The sequence below is a fragment of the Lynx rufus genome, unplaced genomic scaffold (assembly GCF_022079265.1).
Source record: "Lynx rufus isolate CCGP_SWC_20201006 ecotype Redwood Valley unplaced genomic scaffold, mLynRuf1.p SCAF_1, whole genome shotgun sequence".
NCBI classification, from domain to species: Eukaryota; Metazoa; Chordata; class Mammalia; order Carnivora; family Felidae; genus Lynx; species Lynx rufus.
Window position 1 is genome coordinate 190,571,766 of NW_025814823.1, and position 16,849 is coordinate 190,588,614.

Below are 16,849 nucleotides of genomic sequence, written 5' to 3' on the forward strand. Positions count from 1 at the left end.
ACCATCCCTAAGAACCGAGAAGCACTATTCTAATGATGGCCTTTGGAGTCATCAAGGAAAGGATTCATCAAGTACCATCCATGTGGAATTGACTGATCTACATCAAATTCTATTTGAAAATCCACTTCATCGATAAAAGAGGGGGAACTCTTCCCACCTGCTTCTATTTAACTCATCAGATCAGTCAGCAGCCCAGCTCTGCTAGATGCCCCTGTCTCCTGTGCTCTGAAGGCCCTAACAGAGCCCTGGGGCGGGAGTCAGGAGACCTGGGTTCTCGTCCCACCTCCGCCTGTGACTCATCTTGTGACTTAGACAAGTCACTTCCCCTCTCCGGACCTCAGTTTCCCCATCTGTAAAATAGGGAGGGCACTGGGACTAGCTTGTCTCTAAGGGCTCTTCCAGCTCTGACTTCGGGAGTCTACTGAAAATGCATCTATGCCGCCTCATATGATTTGGTGGTGCTGGGGGTTAACTCGTGGTCACACTCCCCTCTCAGACCACCTACATAAGTATTCCTCCTCTCTGTCCCTCTCTCCCTGCCTGTGTGGCCCTCTTCCTCCTTTCCAGTTTCTCTTTGGCCTTGTCCGGGTCTCCCTCACTCATGTCCTGGGACTTATGGAAACACCCATGAGGTGTGTCCTAGGCTGGAGAGGTCTGTGGTCCTTGACATTACATAGAAGTATTTGTAGAAGCTTCCCTGGGATTTCCACAACCAGCAAGATTAGTGCAAACTGGCCCGTGGGCTGTGAAGCCAAGGAAGTTACAGTGACATGGCTGAGAACCCGTCTTGGCCCATCCTTCCTCCCCGGCCCCTGCCCAGACACAGACACACACACATAGAAGGGGAGGCGGTGGGCCTCACATGGCTCATCTCAGATGATTCAGATTCAGGGTTTCAGAGCTGAGAGAGGCTGAAAGGTCATGTGAAGTGGGAGTTCCTGTAAGACCCCTGAAAGTTCAATGGACCCTTATGCTTTTTTCCAATTCCTCAAAAAGCCTACCAGGAATTGCTTATCCTTAAGTAAGTGGCAAGGATTTGACCAAGATGCCCAGATTCTTTACTTTTTTTTTGTTTTGTTTTTAACAACTATATGACTACTTTGGATAAATCCCAGGTGACCTCTTGTTCAGAAGCTTTGGTTAACAACGCTGAATATCTCTGATTACTAGACTCTCTCTAAGGGGTCAAGGGCTTTTGATACTAGTGCATTTGAGGGGATAATACTTGTCAGTAACATGATCTCATTCAAAATTTTCATTTAATAGAGAAGATAATTAGAGTACAGACAGGTCAAGGTGCTTGCCTAAGATCACACAGCAAGTCAGAGGCAGAACTTATAAATTCCCAAGCTAGGATGTCACTTCAGGGGAAGGGGCCAGGGTTCACTACAGAGGGACAGGATAGATGCATATAGATTCTACTTTAAATTCCTCCTACACTTTGGAACCTAAACTTCACAGGGCTAGGAGATAGCCAGTCCTGGTATTACCTCCATTTGCCAGATTAGACAACTGAGGCACAAGGAGACTGTGTAACATGCCCGAGGTCACACAGGTATCTGGGACTAGAATCCAGGTCTCCTGAATCTTAAGCTGGTAGTCCTCCCTCCTATATTAAAACAAGATGGCAGAATAAGACTAGAACAGCTGCTGGACCCTGCCCCTCCTGCCTGAGGACCACCCAGCCCCACCACCCCACAGTCCAGCCAGGATGACCTACCATGGCCTGGCTGGCCTCTGAGTCAACAGAGCTGGCCTGTGCCCAGAGCCACTTACCTGTGTGCTGGAGGGCCCCACAGCACGCCGGGGCACCTTGATGTCAAATCCACCTTTGGGGTCCTTCTCCCCTCTCAAGCACGGGTCATTAGGCGGCTCTCGGCCCCCTTCCCAGTCACAGATGGTTTTTCGAATTGCCTGGAGGACACTGGGAAGGAAGAACGAATATTCAGAGTAGGTTTTACTGGTGGGAGGAAGCCCTGCAAGCCTGTTTCTAGAGTCTGAGACGGCCCAGGAGCACTTGTCCTAGAATTCCTGTATCTAACCACCCAGGGTGAAGGCTGGCTTCTCAGTCTTGAGCTACAGTCCAGAAGTCTGCACTTTAACAAGCGCCCAGGTGACTCTGAGGGCCACTGCCTAATTTTTTTTTTTCTCATTACAGGGGCGTTTCACTAGTCCAGTTACATCTCTGCATGTTCAAGTTTAATGATAGCTTATATTTGTTGCATACTTACTCCATGCTGCTGTGTGCTTAGGTCTACACACTGATTATTTCACTCTATCAACAGCCAATGAAGTAAGTTATCGTCCACATTTTACAAACGAGGAAAATTGAGGTTCAGAGAAAGTAGGTTATTTGACTGAGTGCACACAGCTAATGGTGGATATGGGCTACAAACCCAGAGACTGAGGCTTCATTTCAAACGTCCGACTCCTAAGAAGGCCTCCTAGAATTTGCTGGAACTTGCTAGTAAGCTCTGTGTGTGTTCAGAGGCTGCTCTGGAAGCTGACTGAGACAGGAACATGCTCTGTTGTCTACACCTAGCACCCCCTGATTTTAGATGTGCTCTTGAAAAGGGCCATCTGAAGACCCACCTGATAAGGACATTCTTCTTCTTCCGTACCGCCTGCCTCAGGGGCTCACGCAGTGTCACCTGGGCAAAGTCTTGCAGGGCCGCGTAGATGGTGTTCCTGATGGCCTGGTTGAAGACGCTCTCCATCCTGCCCATGAGTACCTGCAGGCCTTTGATCATGGCAATCACCTGGCCAGGCACAGATCAAGATCAGGCTCACTGTGCTTCAGCTCACTTATCTGTCCAGTACCCTTCACCACATTGCAGGGAGGGTCCGGAAGCAAGGGGCTAGTGCTACTCAAAGTGCCCTTTCACAACTAGGTCAGAAACATGTGCTGCATGGGAAATCAGTGCTCTGCTTTCTTCATCAACAAAGTCCTGCTACACAGCAAAGATGTCAGCTAAATGGAACGGTGTGCTTCACGATGTAGCTGATTTTCATTCTGGCACCAGGTCCTTATCTTCCTGCTGACTGGTGACAAATTGCAGCTTATTCACAGACCACATTTTGTGGACCACTCTGACTTCTAGAGGCCCCTCTACATACCATGCAGCCACAGACTGTATCAAGTACAACTCTTCTGACCATAAAATTTGCTATAGAATTTTTACCATCTTTGCTTTCAAAAGAACTTGGCCGGTTGCTGTGGAGTCCATAGGACTTCCTCCAGGACACAATATCTCTGTAGAAGTCTCAGGTGAGGGAAAGCCTCTGCCCTTCTGTTTACCTCCTCCCTAGACCTTTAACTCACTTATCTATCTGCAGAGGTGGGGGTGGGTTTTGTGATGAGTGTATGCTGGCCTGCCTTGGAGATCTCTTCTGAGATCTGTCTGCCTGGGTTCCTGTCTTGTCCTGGCAATAACCATTCCCTCCCCATCCCGAGGAAGAGACGCATGTATTTCTACAGTTGCTCTGTCTGTTTCCCAGTGGGTAAGTTAAATGGCACGGAGGAGGAACAAGAAGTCTCGGGTGGCATTGGTTGGAAGTCACATCCCTAGTCCAGCTTCCCCAGCAACAAACCTGATCTTCTGGCCCCTATCAGCCACAAGCACTAATACCTAGATTGAGGGGAGGGGAGGGGATAGCACATGCCAAATCAGCCTCTTACCAACCACTGCACTTATCACACCCGTGATGAGTCTAACACTCATAATGTGTTAGACCTCCTCCCTCTGCACCAGGCTGTAAGTGCTGCAGAAACAGGGCCCAGCAGTGCTGTCCACACCCTGTGCCCACTGCCTGGGCCTGAGGTGGGCTGTCAGAAAAGTTTTGTTGAAAAGGAGTGAATAAAGTAATGAATGAGCTAAGAAGCTAAGATCTTTTTCCTTCCTCTAAACCTCAAAGGAATAAATAGAACATCTGACATTAGGGGAAATGGTGAAAACAAAGTTTAGGAGGTGAGGATTTTCATTAGAATCAATACGTATGATGGTTTTGCTGGAAAGAAGCTTTGGTGTAGAGAAACAATGGGACCGAAGCCTTAAAGGAACATGATGCCATAAAAAAATCTGGGCTCTCGGCTAGAGATGTAATTAGGATTAAAATAGTGAGGCAAAAGAAGGGATAGAGAGTGAAGATATTTCAGAATAATTCCAAACACAGACGAGTGTGCAGATCTTTTAGACTTAAGAGAAAATATTTGCAACTTCGGGCTAGGCAGAGATTTCTTAGCTAGAACACAAAAATCACAAACCATAACATAATTGATAAGTTACACTTTATCAAAATGTAAAAAGAGGTGCTCTTCAAAAGGTATCCCTAAAACAGTGAAAAGGCAAAGTCCCCGATGAGAAAAAATATTTACAACATCTATAAGACTAGGGACTTGTAGTCCCAAACATATAAAGAATTCCCACAATTCAAGAAGAAGACAGAAACCCAGTTTAAAAAATGGGCAAAAAATTTCAGAAGACAACATTTCACAAAGGAGGATATAAGAATGGCCAATAAACACGTGAAAAGATGCTCGTTATCATCAGTCTTCAGGGAAATACAAACTAAAACCTCAATGAGATTTCACTAACCAGCCATTAGAATGACTAAAATAAATCAAATTGACAACATCAAGGACTGTGAGGGTGTGGGGTAACAGAACTCTCACGTACTGTTGGTGACGATATGGAATGGCACTTCCACTTTGGAAAACCGTGTGGCAATTGCTTAAAACGTTAAGCATAAACCTACAATACGGCCATTCCGAGAGAAATAAAAACCTATATCTACACACCTTATACTCAAATCTTTTTTTTTTTAAGTTTATTCATTTTTGAGAGAGAGAGACAGAGCATGAGCAGGGGAGGGGCAGAGAGGGAGAGGGAGACACGGAATCCGAAGCAGCCTCCAGGCTCTGAGCTGTCAGGACAGAGCCCGACGTGGGGCTCGAACTCACGGACCACGAGATCATGACCTGAGTCGAAGTCGGACGCTCAACCGACTGAGTTACCCAGGTGCCCCTATATTCAAATCTTTAAAGCAACGTTTTTCATATTGGCCAAAAGGCTGGAAATGGCCCAACGTTTATCAACAGTTGAACGGGCAAACAAATCATAGTATATCCACACAATGGAATAACACTCAACAATAAAAAGGAACTACTACTGATACACAACACGATGTGGATAGAACTCAAAATTATGATGGTGAGTAACAGACCCAAACACAAAAAATTACAAACTATGAAAAATGATAGAAAATACAAATCTGTGGTGACAAAAAAAAAAGTGACTGGGCACAAGGATGGCGGGAGGATAGACTGCAAATGGCACCAAGTCTTTAAGGGGAGAATTTGTGTGTCGTGCTTGTGCAGGGGCCATGCTAACCTTCTCTGTACTGTTCTAATTCTAGTACGGGTGCTGTCGAAGCCAGGACAGAAATGTTCTGTATCTTATCTTTGTGGTTCAGAGGTGTGTATACAACTGTCAAAAGTCTTTGAGTTATATACTTTAAATAGATCCAGTTTACTGCATATAAATTATGCCTCAATAAAGATGATAAAAAGAGCTATACTGTCCTCATGAAGGTACTGTATACTCTGACACAAGAACAGGGACGTTTATAAAAGGAACATTCAGAGAACAAGATGGAGCTTTCGGACATTAAAAATGTAACAGGCATGATAAAAAATACACAGGACAAAGCTGATCTTAAGGAAATAGCCCACAAAGCAGAACAAAAATAGATGATGTACAGTAAGAAAGAAAAGATAAAATCAGACACTAAATCCTGGGGGTCCAACATCTGCCATTTCATCGTATCTCAGTTTCTACCTATAGTTCTTTGATCACTCATCAGTCTGGGCATTTTTCTTATCTCTTTTGGCCACTTGTCCCTGTCTCTTCTGTTGGCTTCCTTTAGCCCATTTTTCTAGTGGAGTGAATGCCTTCCTTTGGATCGTTAGGAACAGAAAAAGTTCCTTCTTTTTTCATTTATTTTATTTTATTTTATTTTATTTTATTTTATTTTATTTTATTTTATTTTATTTTATTTTTTATTTGATAGAGAGAGAGAGAGAGCATGAGCAGGGGAAAGGGGCAAAGGGAGAGACAGAGAGAGAATCTCTCAAGCAGGCTCCAGCCTCAGCATAGAGCTTGACGCGGGGCTCAATCTTATGACCCTGAGATCATGACCTGAACCAAAATCAAGAGTCAAATGCTCAACCGACTGAGCCACCCAAGTTCCCGGAGAATGAGTTTCTAATCATTTTTGAATGGTAGCTTATGCCAGAGACGGATTCGGGCAGGAGGAGGGGGTCAGAGAAGCAAATGCACACAAGGAGGCTGCCATGGCTACCAGGGTCGACACCAAGCAGCAGCCTTGCAGGGGGTGGGGGTGGGGCCGAGGGTGGGATGCGTGCGGAGTCAGCACCCACCTCGACAAAGGCAAACTTCTCCTCGCTGGTGTAGTTGTAGCGCGTGGCTCTCTCGTACTCCTCCGCTGTGCCTGGGCAGTCCTTGTTGCAGAACTTGTCTGTGGGGTGAACCAGCTTCCAAGAGTACTGGTGGGGAGAGGAAAAACCCAAACGTCCATCAGCAGGTGAATGGAAAAGTCAGACGTGGTGTGAGCATGCAAAGGGGAATGTAATTCAGTCATAAGAGGAATGAAGTTCTGACTCATGCTATAACATGGGTCGTGGTTCTTGAAGATGTGAAGTAAGAGAAGCCAGACACAAATAACCACAAAGTATACGATTCTACTTATGGGAAACATCCAGAATAGCAAAATCTACAGAGACAGAAGACAGATTGCTTGGGGCTGTGTGGATAAGGAATGGGGGAGGGGATTGCACAGGGTTTCTTTTGGAACTGATAAAAATGTTCTGAAAATGACTGTGGCTGCACAGTTCTGTGAATATACTAAAAACCAATGAATTTTACATTTTAAATGAGTGAACTGTATTGTATGCAAATTCCATTTCAGTAAGGCTGTTAAAAAAAAAACAGTGCTCAGGGAGAGGCAGAGGCAGCCAGGAATCCATGTGAACAGAGGTCAGTCTGCAGGGGACAGGGGAGGGCAAGCCGTCTGCCCTCAGGGACACCTACCACCTCCATGACATGGGCGCTCCACTTGGATAAAAGCTGCAGGCCCCGCAAGGCCAGGTCGAAGAGCTCACGGTATTCCTCGTCTGACTTCTGGCTATCCAACCCGGAGCCTGTCACCACCTGGGGAACACGGGCCGTCACCCTCACCATGTATGTGCTGGCACTTTTATACATGATTTCACTGATTCACCCAAGAATAACACAAGGGAGGTGCTATTATTATACCCCCTTCATTTTCAGACAAGTTCTTTGTTGAAGGCCATGTGGCTTGTAAATGGTTGAGGCTTTAACCTCAGGTCGTGTGATGCCAGAGTCACCACATAGCAACTCGGGGACACGTACCTGCAAGGAGATCTTAACCATATATATGAAGCAACAACTTTGCATGAAGCAACTTTACCTGAACACATGAGAATTTCTCTTTCTATCCTATTTCACACAAAAATGCTAATCATAAACCACTAAATTAATTTCACAACTCATTAGACATGACTCGCCAATTGAAAAGCACTGAAGACAAACATCTATTTGAGTGTGACATATTCCATAATGACACATGGATGTATGCCCATGTATATGCATAGATATACGTGGATACAGGTATCTATGTTCATATACATATATACATAGTCAGTCCTCATTATTTGTGGATTCTGTATTTGTGTTTGCCTACTCACTAAAATTTATTTGTAATCTCCAAGTCAATACTTGCAGTACCTTTAACGGTCATTTGCAGATATGTGCCCAGTGGTGAAAAATCAGAAAGTCATGTTCCCAGCTGAGGTCAAAAATGGCCACTCTCTGCCTTCTTGTTTCAGTAATCATACCATATACAAGTGTCCTTCTCATGGTTTATTTAATGCCATGTTTTCCACATTTTTGCATTTCTGCTGATGATTTCACTATTAAAAATGCCTCCAAATTTAATGCTAATGTTCTGCCTAGTGATTCTAACTGTAAGAAGGCTATGATGTGCTTTATGGAAAAAACACATGTTTTAGATAAGTTTTGTTGGGACATGAGTTATAGTGCTGTTGGATATGAGTTATTGTTAATGAATCAACAATATATATTAATTACATAAGGTGTCTTTAAATAGACACATATCGAAAACAAGGTTATACACGTTGATCAGTCTATGAAAATGAGGTGACCAGAGTTTCACAGGAACTTAACTCTGTACTTTGTCTAGGAGCAATGCTTCATTCAGTATTTTGCTGATCCAGTGTTTGTGCCCACTTTACAGAATATAACTACTGTGAATGACGACAATTGTCGGTATATACACATGTATAAAACATAGCTTAAAAAACAACTTGAAGCCAGATTCACTCTTAGATCACACCAAAGCTTGACAAGGATGATGGAGGCCCCAGGACTGAAATTATTCCCAGAGCTTAAGTTCAGATGATTGGCACATATGGTTAAGAAAGCCAAAGATTTGGGCTTGACCTTGGTCCATGTCTTCCCAGAGCCCTCAGAAGAATATGGGCCAGCTGTCTAATGATCACATTGTGTGCACTTGTCTGGCTGCCCTCATTTCAAATATGTTGTCCTCTGATCAAAGACATTTTCAGGGTTTGGGTTTGGAAAGCATGTGCACTTTGGCTGCCAACCACATGATGGAACCAGTGAGCAAATGTGGGATAGTGCAGAGTCATTCAGGTTCAAATCAGAAGACCTGTGTTTCTCAAACCAACATATAAATCTATTATAAGGGTATATATAGGAAGAGTCCAGGAGAATATATAAACTTGGTTATGGTTGGTAGAATTTTACGTGATGGATTTTTCCTCTTTTGCATATCTGCATTTTTTCTGAGGTATGTGCATTGACTGTATTTCCATATTTTAAAAAAAAAGAAAAGAAAATTTAACACCAGTGAACATGTAATTGGTGGGATTATAAGAGATTTTTATACTCTTCTTCTGTCCTTAATTGCATTTTCTGGTGTTACAATGATAATTTATTGTTGTGTAGTTTAAAAATATTTAGATAGAGCTTTGAGCATGAGTGTTCTCTTGCCATCCAGGGGGGAGATGGTTTGGATCATGTGCAGATGAACCATTACTGGGCCACTGTTATCTGCTGGGCATGATGTGTTTTCCATGCAATATACTGTTTAATCCTCTCAACGAACCTTCCCAGATACTACAACCCCCATTTTACAGATGAGGAAACTGAGGCATAGAGACTGTGCATAACTTGCTAAGGTCAGTAGCAGAACCAGAATCAAGTCCAGTTCTACCTGGCTCTAAACTCCATGTTCTTGGCCACTGTGCCCTTTTGCCTCCGAAATGTATCCCCTCACCCCTGCTCTCCATCATCCCTGTGATCACTCCCTTCCTGGCTGGTCCTTACTCCTTCACACCCTGAGCCCCCACAGGCCTCCATCCCAGCAGCCAGAGTGAGCTCACCTCACTGTTGCTGTAGCGAGCGAGTTCGGAGATGAAGCGGATGTGGTCATCCCGGATCTGAACCATCTGCTCGCAGATGTTGTACTGGGGGCTGATGCTGCTCTGGGTACATGTCCACCTGGGCAGAAAATCACAGGGTTGGAGCAGGTTCTGGCCTTAGGTGCCTCAGTGGGACAGGCTCCTTCCACTGACTGGTTACACCTGGTGTTCAGCCAAATGTGTCTGGCCTCCCTGAGTGGACCCAAGAGGCCTCCCAGCCACCAGCAAGAGAGCCTGCCACAGGCTGAGTGGAATAGTCTTCTTCCTCCTCTAAGACCCAATCACAGGCTTTTCCAGATACCTGGTGTCCACGGTACTTACCAGTTACATGAGTGAGGAGCCTCTCTAGGGTTACATAGAACTGGAAACCGAGCAAAGAAAAGGCAAGGTGGGGGGGGGTGTCCCCAAACCTGCCTACTGACTGTCAGCACTGACATCTTGGGGTTGAAGCTGTGTGGAAGGGCCACTGGGGGTGGGCCTGGGGAAACCTAAAGGGACTGCCTTCTTTTTCGGCAGTGACCTGGCAACACGGAAGGACTCCACGAAAGGGACAACATGATCACTCTGAGAGGGGTATTGCTGGCATGCTCTCCCCTCCCCCTCACTCCCCCCTCTCTCTCTCTCTCCCCCCCTCTTCTTGTTCTCCTTGCCTCTCTTCTTTCTCCTCAACTCTTTGGAAAGACACCATTGGGAAAACCATCCTAAAATGGAGAGGAAACCAATGAATGAAACTCTTCACTCTCCTTCTCCAAGAGAAAAAAGACAGCCCCCTCCACCCTGTTCTGTCATCTGGTGCTGGGTGACCCAGGAGACAGACTAAGCACAGGCACCAAACGAGGCAGATAAACATTTTGGGGAAAATGTAATATCTCAAAAGGATCTCTGAAGTGGCCCTGATAAGAATGCTTGGACTGGTGACAGATTTCCCCACATTTACACTTCGACATGACTCATATTTTGGGTTATTTGTACAGGGATGGGGACACGACCTCTCAAACCTCCGACACCCCACTGTGGCCACGTCACCACTCCCAGCCAACTTCAGGTGGTCGAGAATCCATGTAGGAAACATGAGGAAATGAGTGCAGCCTTCTCAATTCCATGATTTTCCTAGAAAACCTCCTCACATACTAGCAGCCAGCAGGTTATGAAGAGACTAACCGGCTTCCTTGATGAGACTCCTTCACAGTGGCTCAAGGCTGGTGGGGTTCAGGGATATTCCATTTATATATTTTTCAGACACAAGCCCTTACTTTTGACTAAAGGACAGTCGGCTCCTCTCTGTATGAATGGTCATATTCATTCAGCTTTGGGAAAGATGCAGACAGAAGAAACCTTCCTAACAGCCCCAGAGTGGCCAAGGCTGTAGCTGGATGTCCCCCACCTTCCAGGAGTCATTGACACCCCAGATCCCAGCACAGGTCACCTAGAATGGTGGTTTATAAAACAATCTAAGGTGAGGCTGTCAACTCATTTCGTAGGGGGAACTATCCAAACCATATACTCAATGACATACGTACTGCATGGACTCAAATCTGAGGAGAGAACCAAGGTGATGAAAAAGACCACCATCCTGCTCCACCCGACCACTGAGGGCCAGCCAGTACCCCCTTCTCTAGGGAAGGAAGGTTCCTGCTTTCCCACTCTGAGAGGCATGGGTCACGGCTGGGACAGAGAAGGGGCATGGCTGTGCTCTGAGCACTTTTGAACCCTGGCAGCAAAGGTCAGATACAAAAGGGCTCAGGGCACCCTCCGCTGTTCCCTTTCGGCCAGCCGGGTGCCAGTGTTCCGATGGAATCCACCTGCCCAGGGCTCTGGGGAGGGGGGAGGGGCTGAAGTGGCCCCTCGGCCCCCTGCCCGGGCTGGGCGTCCTCGCGGGAGCCAAGAGACATTATGGCAGGCACTCACTTGGACTTGTTCTCTTCATAGTGAGCACTGGTCTTAATGTATCTGGCCAGCTCTATCTGCATGTCGCCGAAAAGGGGCACCACCTGCAGCTGCTGCAAAGGAAGCAAACACAAGGCGTGAGATGCTGAGGGCAGAGCCCGGGCGGCCGCCCTCCACAGGGGAAAGCAGGCTTCCGTGCACCTCTGGGCTGACCCCTAGTTTCTGCTTCTGATAATGCTACTGTGTAACCTCAGAACCAGAAAGAGTCCCAGACAGCGTTCAAGTCCTCCCCTGCCTCCAACCAACCTGTGTTCCAGCAAGTGTGCCCAGAGAGGCAAAGTGATTTGTCCAAGGTCACACAGCAAGAAGAATGGACGAAGGATGAGGACCAGAAGGCCTGCCTCCCAGGGCAGGGTTCGTTCTGCTCTAATTTCTCTGGGTTAGTGGTTAGTGGATTCTTGCTGCTGTAAACTCTGGGCCAGGAGTGGATACCTGGATGCCGCTGGCTAGGTGTGGCCTTCCTGAGAAACTCTACAATGTGAAGCAACTGAAACCATAACACCGAACACTAAAGGGCAGACAAGTCCTAACTGAAGACCAAGACAAATGGAGAGGAGGCTGGTATTTACTGTTAGCTTCTATGCAGTCAAGCACTTCAAGACCAGAAGATCTTTAGGACAGTGGTAGATACGTGTCATGCTGCATTTGTCAAAACACACAGAATGTACAACCCCATGAGTGATTCCTAATGTAAACTAAGGACTTTGGTGATAATGATGTGTCAGGGTACGTTCACTGACTGTCAAAGTATGTATCTTTGGTGGGGATTGTGATACTGGGGGAGGCTGTACATGGCGGGGGTCAGGGGGTAAACAGGAAAGCTCTGCACTTTCTGCTCAATCTTGCTGTGAGCCCAAATTGCTCTAAAACCTAGTCAATTAAACAAAACAACAACAACAACAAAACAGTATCTCAATCCACACAAATACTTTGTGAGGTCAGTACTATTATCATTCCCAGGTCACAGACAACAAAACTGAGGTTTAGACAGCTGAAGTGATTTTCACACAAAGTCAAACCAACTTGAAGTCAAGGAGCCAAGATTGTAATCCAGGGCTGTGACTCACCTATGTAATTCCCACCAAATCCCAAGGGGAACCCTAGAAAGTAGATACCCTTGGCATTCATATTTTCCAGGCTGATGAACTCCATTTCAGAAAGGCTTAGTGACTTTCTCAGAAGCATCCAGCTATCAGGTGGCAGGGCCAGACTAAAACCCAGGCCTGACTATGGCAAAGCTGTATGCCTCAACCCCACCCCTATCTCATTCACGCTGACTCAGGGCAGAGGTGGGTTCTGCATGGTCTCCGTGATGAGCCCTGTCTTCGTCTGGTGCAGCTCCAGAGCAAAGTGAAAGTTCCAGCCTTGAAAAGAAGCAAAGCCACAGGATGCCTATTGGTGGTTTACTTCCCCCTTAACTTAGTAGAGTCAGTGGGATCCAGGCTAGTGTCTCCCATGCCACACTTTTGAGGGGTTCTGCTTTTAATGTAAACCAGGATTTTCCATATCTGACCCCTGAGGCTCCACTGCACGCCTGAAGTGCCCAATGCTAGAATGAACCAACACTGTGGAATTCAATCCCAAAGCAGGAAATCCCTTCATGAAAACCCCAAAGGCTTAATTTAACCCCAAGGTTTTATTTAAAAAAAAAATTGGGGCCAGAAGATCAAACCCTGGAGGCATTGCAAAGGTCTGAGTGTATAATGGCCGATGATGAGGCACTATGCCCAGAGGCAGGGGCAAGCTGAGGGAGCCCCCCCGGGGCCAGAAGAGGCTGTGATTTTGCAAATGTGGATCAATTTAAAATCCAGTCTTTAATCCTCCTGCCTCTGTGAGCTCTAATATATACAGAAAATGAAAGCAGGCACTATCTTCTGGGATACACCTCTTTGTTGAGATAGCAAGGGATTTCAGGAAAGAGAAAAAGCCACATGCAGAAAGAACTGTAAGGCCCCCCAGGCGAACCCCAGCCAAATCCTGAGACTGGACGCATGTCTGACTTTAACCGGCCAGGCTTCCATAGTGAGTGCCTTCTGCGGGGCAGCTGGAGGCCTGATCACTCTATCCTCCTCCTCCTCTTGGAGTCTGTAGAGCTTGTGTCTCAATCAACAAGCCCCACTGCTTGCTGGCCGATTTCATTCTTTTCCCCAGAAAGACCACCCTTCAGTCCAGCCCCAGCCTTAGGTTCTGACCTTAAAGAACTTATCAATTTTGCTGAGGTTGATTCTCTTCTTGGCATCCAGTTTGTAAATGTTACTGACATTTCCATCCATCAGGTAGAGACCAAAACCCATTACCTAGAGTGAGAAGGGGCAGAGCACAGAAGCCCATCACAACCATTGGAAAAGTTAAAAAAAAAAAAAGGAGGCGTGCACATATGTACATTATGTAGTGACACGTTCTATCTCAAAACCCACGTGTCTTCACATAAAGAAAGGAGACATAAATCTAATTTCAACCCCAGATTTTATTTCTACAAAGAAATTCAGACTGCCCTTTAGTATCTCATTACGGTGGCCACTTGTTGAGTCCTTACCGTGGGCCAGAGTCTGTGCATAGGGCTTCACCAGGTATTCCCCTTAATTCTGACAACAATCATGAATCAAGTTTACACAACAACCTTATTCTACAGATGAGGCGTTGGATACACAGAGAGGTTAGCCAGCTTGCTGAGGTCACATAGCTAGTAAGTCACAGAGACAGGGTCTGAACCCAGATCTGACAACATTTACACATTCAGATCCTTCCTGAAGGAAAGAGCTGAGCCAGTCTGTTCCTGCATCCCTGGGGTCTGGCACATCACAGGTACTTGTGAATACCTCCTCAGTGTTGAATGAACATTCAGCTATTCACTTCTCTCCTCAAAGAAGCTAAAACAACGCACAGATTGCCAGGGAGCCACTGGCGACTTCCCTGCCTGACAGTGCTCTATGAGCAGGTTGACTCTGGATATGCCTGTCCATCTAATAGCTCTCGAACGCTGACATGTTCTGCTCCTTTTGTCAAATGCACAGCGAGGCTGAAGGGGGCCTGAACGAAGAGGCTGAAAGCAGCTTCTGTGGGGAAGTCACATCTGACACGTAAGGGACTGGACTGGAGGACCATTAAGGTCGCATCCCCCTTAGTCCTATCCTGTCCCCATGCTCTGCAGGGTGTGCGCCAGACTTTTCCCTGTCAGAGGAGTGGCACCCCTGGTGGCATCTGAGTTCACTACCACAAACTGCAGAGCTGGGAAAAAGGCAGAGAGCTGAGGGCAAGAAGGCTGGGAAGAAAAGGTGTGGAGGAACTAAAAGTGATTAAAAGTCAGTCAGTGATGGGGGTGTCTGGGTGGCTCAGTTGGTTAAGTGGCTCTTATTTTCAGCTCGGGTCAGGATCTCACGATCTATGAGTTCGAGCCCCTCATCGGGCTCTGTGCTGACAGCATGGAGCCTGCTTGGGATTCTCTCTCCCCCAAAATAAATAAATAAAATAAACATTGAAAAAAAAAGCCAACGAGAGAAAACAAGGGCTTGAGAATCTGATGGCAGCATCTAGGAGGGCTTTTCGGGGGAGGGGGAGACTAGGATTTAGTGCCCCAGGGTGTGGCAGCAGCTATTTGGGGTAGAGCTATGGGGGTGAGAGGCCACTAGGCTCTGGGTGAGTTGCTGGACCTCTGATTATGCAGAGGAAGCCGGAGTGAACAAGTCACTGAGCCATACTGTCCTGCAAACCTCATTGAGGTGCTGTGGGGATGGAGAGAAGGGAACCCCCACAGGGCTGGCATTAGAATAGCGAGGGTGGCCTGGAGGAGAGGAGGAAAAATAAAGCCAGCAGGAGAACAATGAAGGGGAGACTCTGGGGAAGACAGAATCAAAAGGACCGTGCAGCGTGTATAAGAACATGGGGAAGATGGCTCATCTCAGTGCTATCTCTGCCGAGAGAGATCAGGAACAACCCAAGCAGCCAGAGGTGGACTGATGGCTAAAGAAATGCAAGCACATCCAGAGCACATTATTTAGCGGCTGCGCAATATTCCAGATACATTTAATGAAATGGGACGCAAATCATACGCGCACATAACTTATGCATATTGCAGATGTTGAAAACATGTCGAGCATAGAAAAAATTAGAAGGAAATACATCAAAACGCTAAAAGTAGTACCTCTGGATGGAAAGACTGTGAGAGATTAACATTTTTTGTGCTTTTCTATACATTCCAGATTTTCTACAGTAGATAGTACTTGATAAATTAAAAATGAAACTTGCAAACTGACGGAACAAATGTGATCACTTTGGCGAAATACAGCAAAAGCTTGAAGATTTTGCTCTCCTTTTGAGTAGGCAATTTCTCCTCCAGGACGTCTGACTTGGCAAGAGTACGTACACAAAAGCTGTGCTGTAAGAGTGTTCCGTGCCGTTTAGCAAACAAATATCTAACGACAGGGGATTTGTTTAATAACAATGTCCACCTACCATGGGACACGCAACAGCCATTAAAAATTACACTGCAGAGGGGCGCCTGGGTGGCGCAGTCGGTTAAGCGTCCGACTTCAGCCAGGTCACGATCTCACGCTCCGTGAGCTCAAGCCCCGCGTCGGGCTCTGGGCTGATGGCTCGGAGCCTGGAGCCTGTTTCCGATTCTGTGTCTCCCTCTCTCTCTGCCCCTCCCCCATTCATGCTCTGTCTCTCTCTGTCCCAAAAATTAAAAAAAAAAAAATTAAAAAAAAAAATTACACTGCAGAAATATCCATAACCACATCTGGAAAGATGTATGTGACATATTAAAGGAAATAAGGCAGGTTATGAAAAATTATGTGCAGTAAGATCTGTATCAGCATTTAATTAAGAAAAAAGAATAAATGTTTTTTAAAAAATGATTTTAAGTAAGAAGGAAGTGAAGGGGCAAGCCCCGGCCCTGGGGGTGGGGGTGGGGTGACCGCAGCTGTACCTTGAGGAGCATGTGCTTCTCACTGGGGGTCAGATACATCTTGTTCTCGTAGTAATCCACGCAGATGTTGACAATGTCTGCCAGCAGCTCCTCGTAGCCTGGGATCACTTCCAGTTGCTGATGGAGACACTGAACAGCAGCGCCCCCCTCTGGTTAGCCCCTCTCCTGCTTCCTCCCACCCACACCGCCTCCCCCCCATCCCAGGTGGAGGGAGCCTGCATCTTCTGCAAATCCCCCCTTATGCCCCCCATCATGCGCCCCGCCCCGTGACAGGTCAGAGCTCCCATGTGAATCTCCCACGGCAAGGAACTTGCCCCTGCCCTGGGTCCTCCATTGTATTTCCTGGCAGTTGTGACAGTTAGAAAGTACTTTCCTGAGCTGAGCTGAAAAGCAGTTCAGCTTTCCATCAA

At 46.5% G+C, this 16,849-nt stretch overlaps 1 protein-coding gene and 1 non-coding gene across 4 annotated transcripts in view; both read right to left on the reverse strand.

Moving 5' to 3' along the window:
- The window catches only part of CYFIP2 (cytoplasmic FMR1 interacting protein 2), a 127,119-nt gene that overhangs the window by 74,082 nt on the left and 36,188 nt on the right, over nt 1–16,849 (reverse strand). For all 3 annotated transcript variants that reach the window (XM_047091924.1, XM_047091932.1, XM_047091940.1), the window contains 8 exons: nt 16,440–16,568; nt 13,705–13,809; nt 11,474–11,565; nt 9,527–9,644; nt 7,110–7,229; nt 6,440–6,565; nt 2,593–2,759; nt 1,777–1,924 (listed from right to left, as the gene is read on the reverse strand). In XM_047091924.1, coding sequence (XP_046947880.1) covers nt 1,777–1,924; nt 2,593–2,759; nt 6,440–6,565; nt 7,110–7,229; nt 9,527–9,644; nt 11,474–11,565; nt 13,705–13,809; nt 16,440–16,568 — 1,005 coding nt within the window. The remainder of the gene's footprint in view (nt 1–1,776; nt 1,925–2,592; nt 2,760–6,439; nt 6,566–7,109; nt 7,230–9,526; nt 9,645–11,473; nt 11,566–13,704; nt 13,810–16,439; nt 16,569–16,849) is intronic.
- On the reverse strand, nt 5,338–5,439 carry LOC124523397 (U6 spliceosomal RNA). The gene has a single exon (XR_006964989.1). It is a non-coding gene; the product is annotated as a U6 spliceosomal RNA (small nuclear RNA).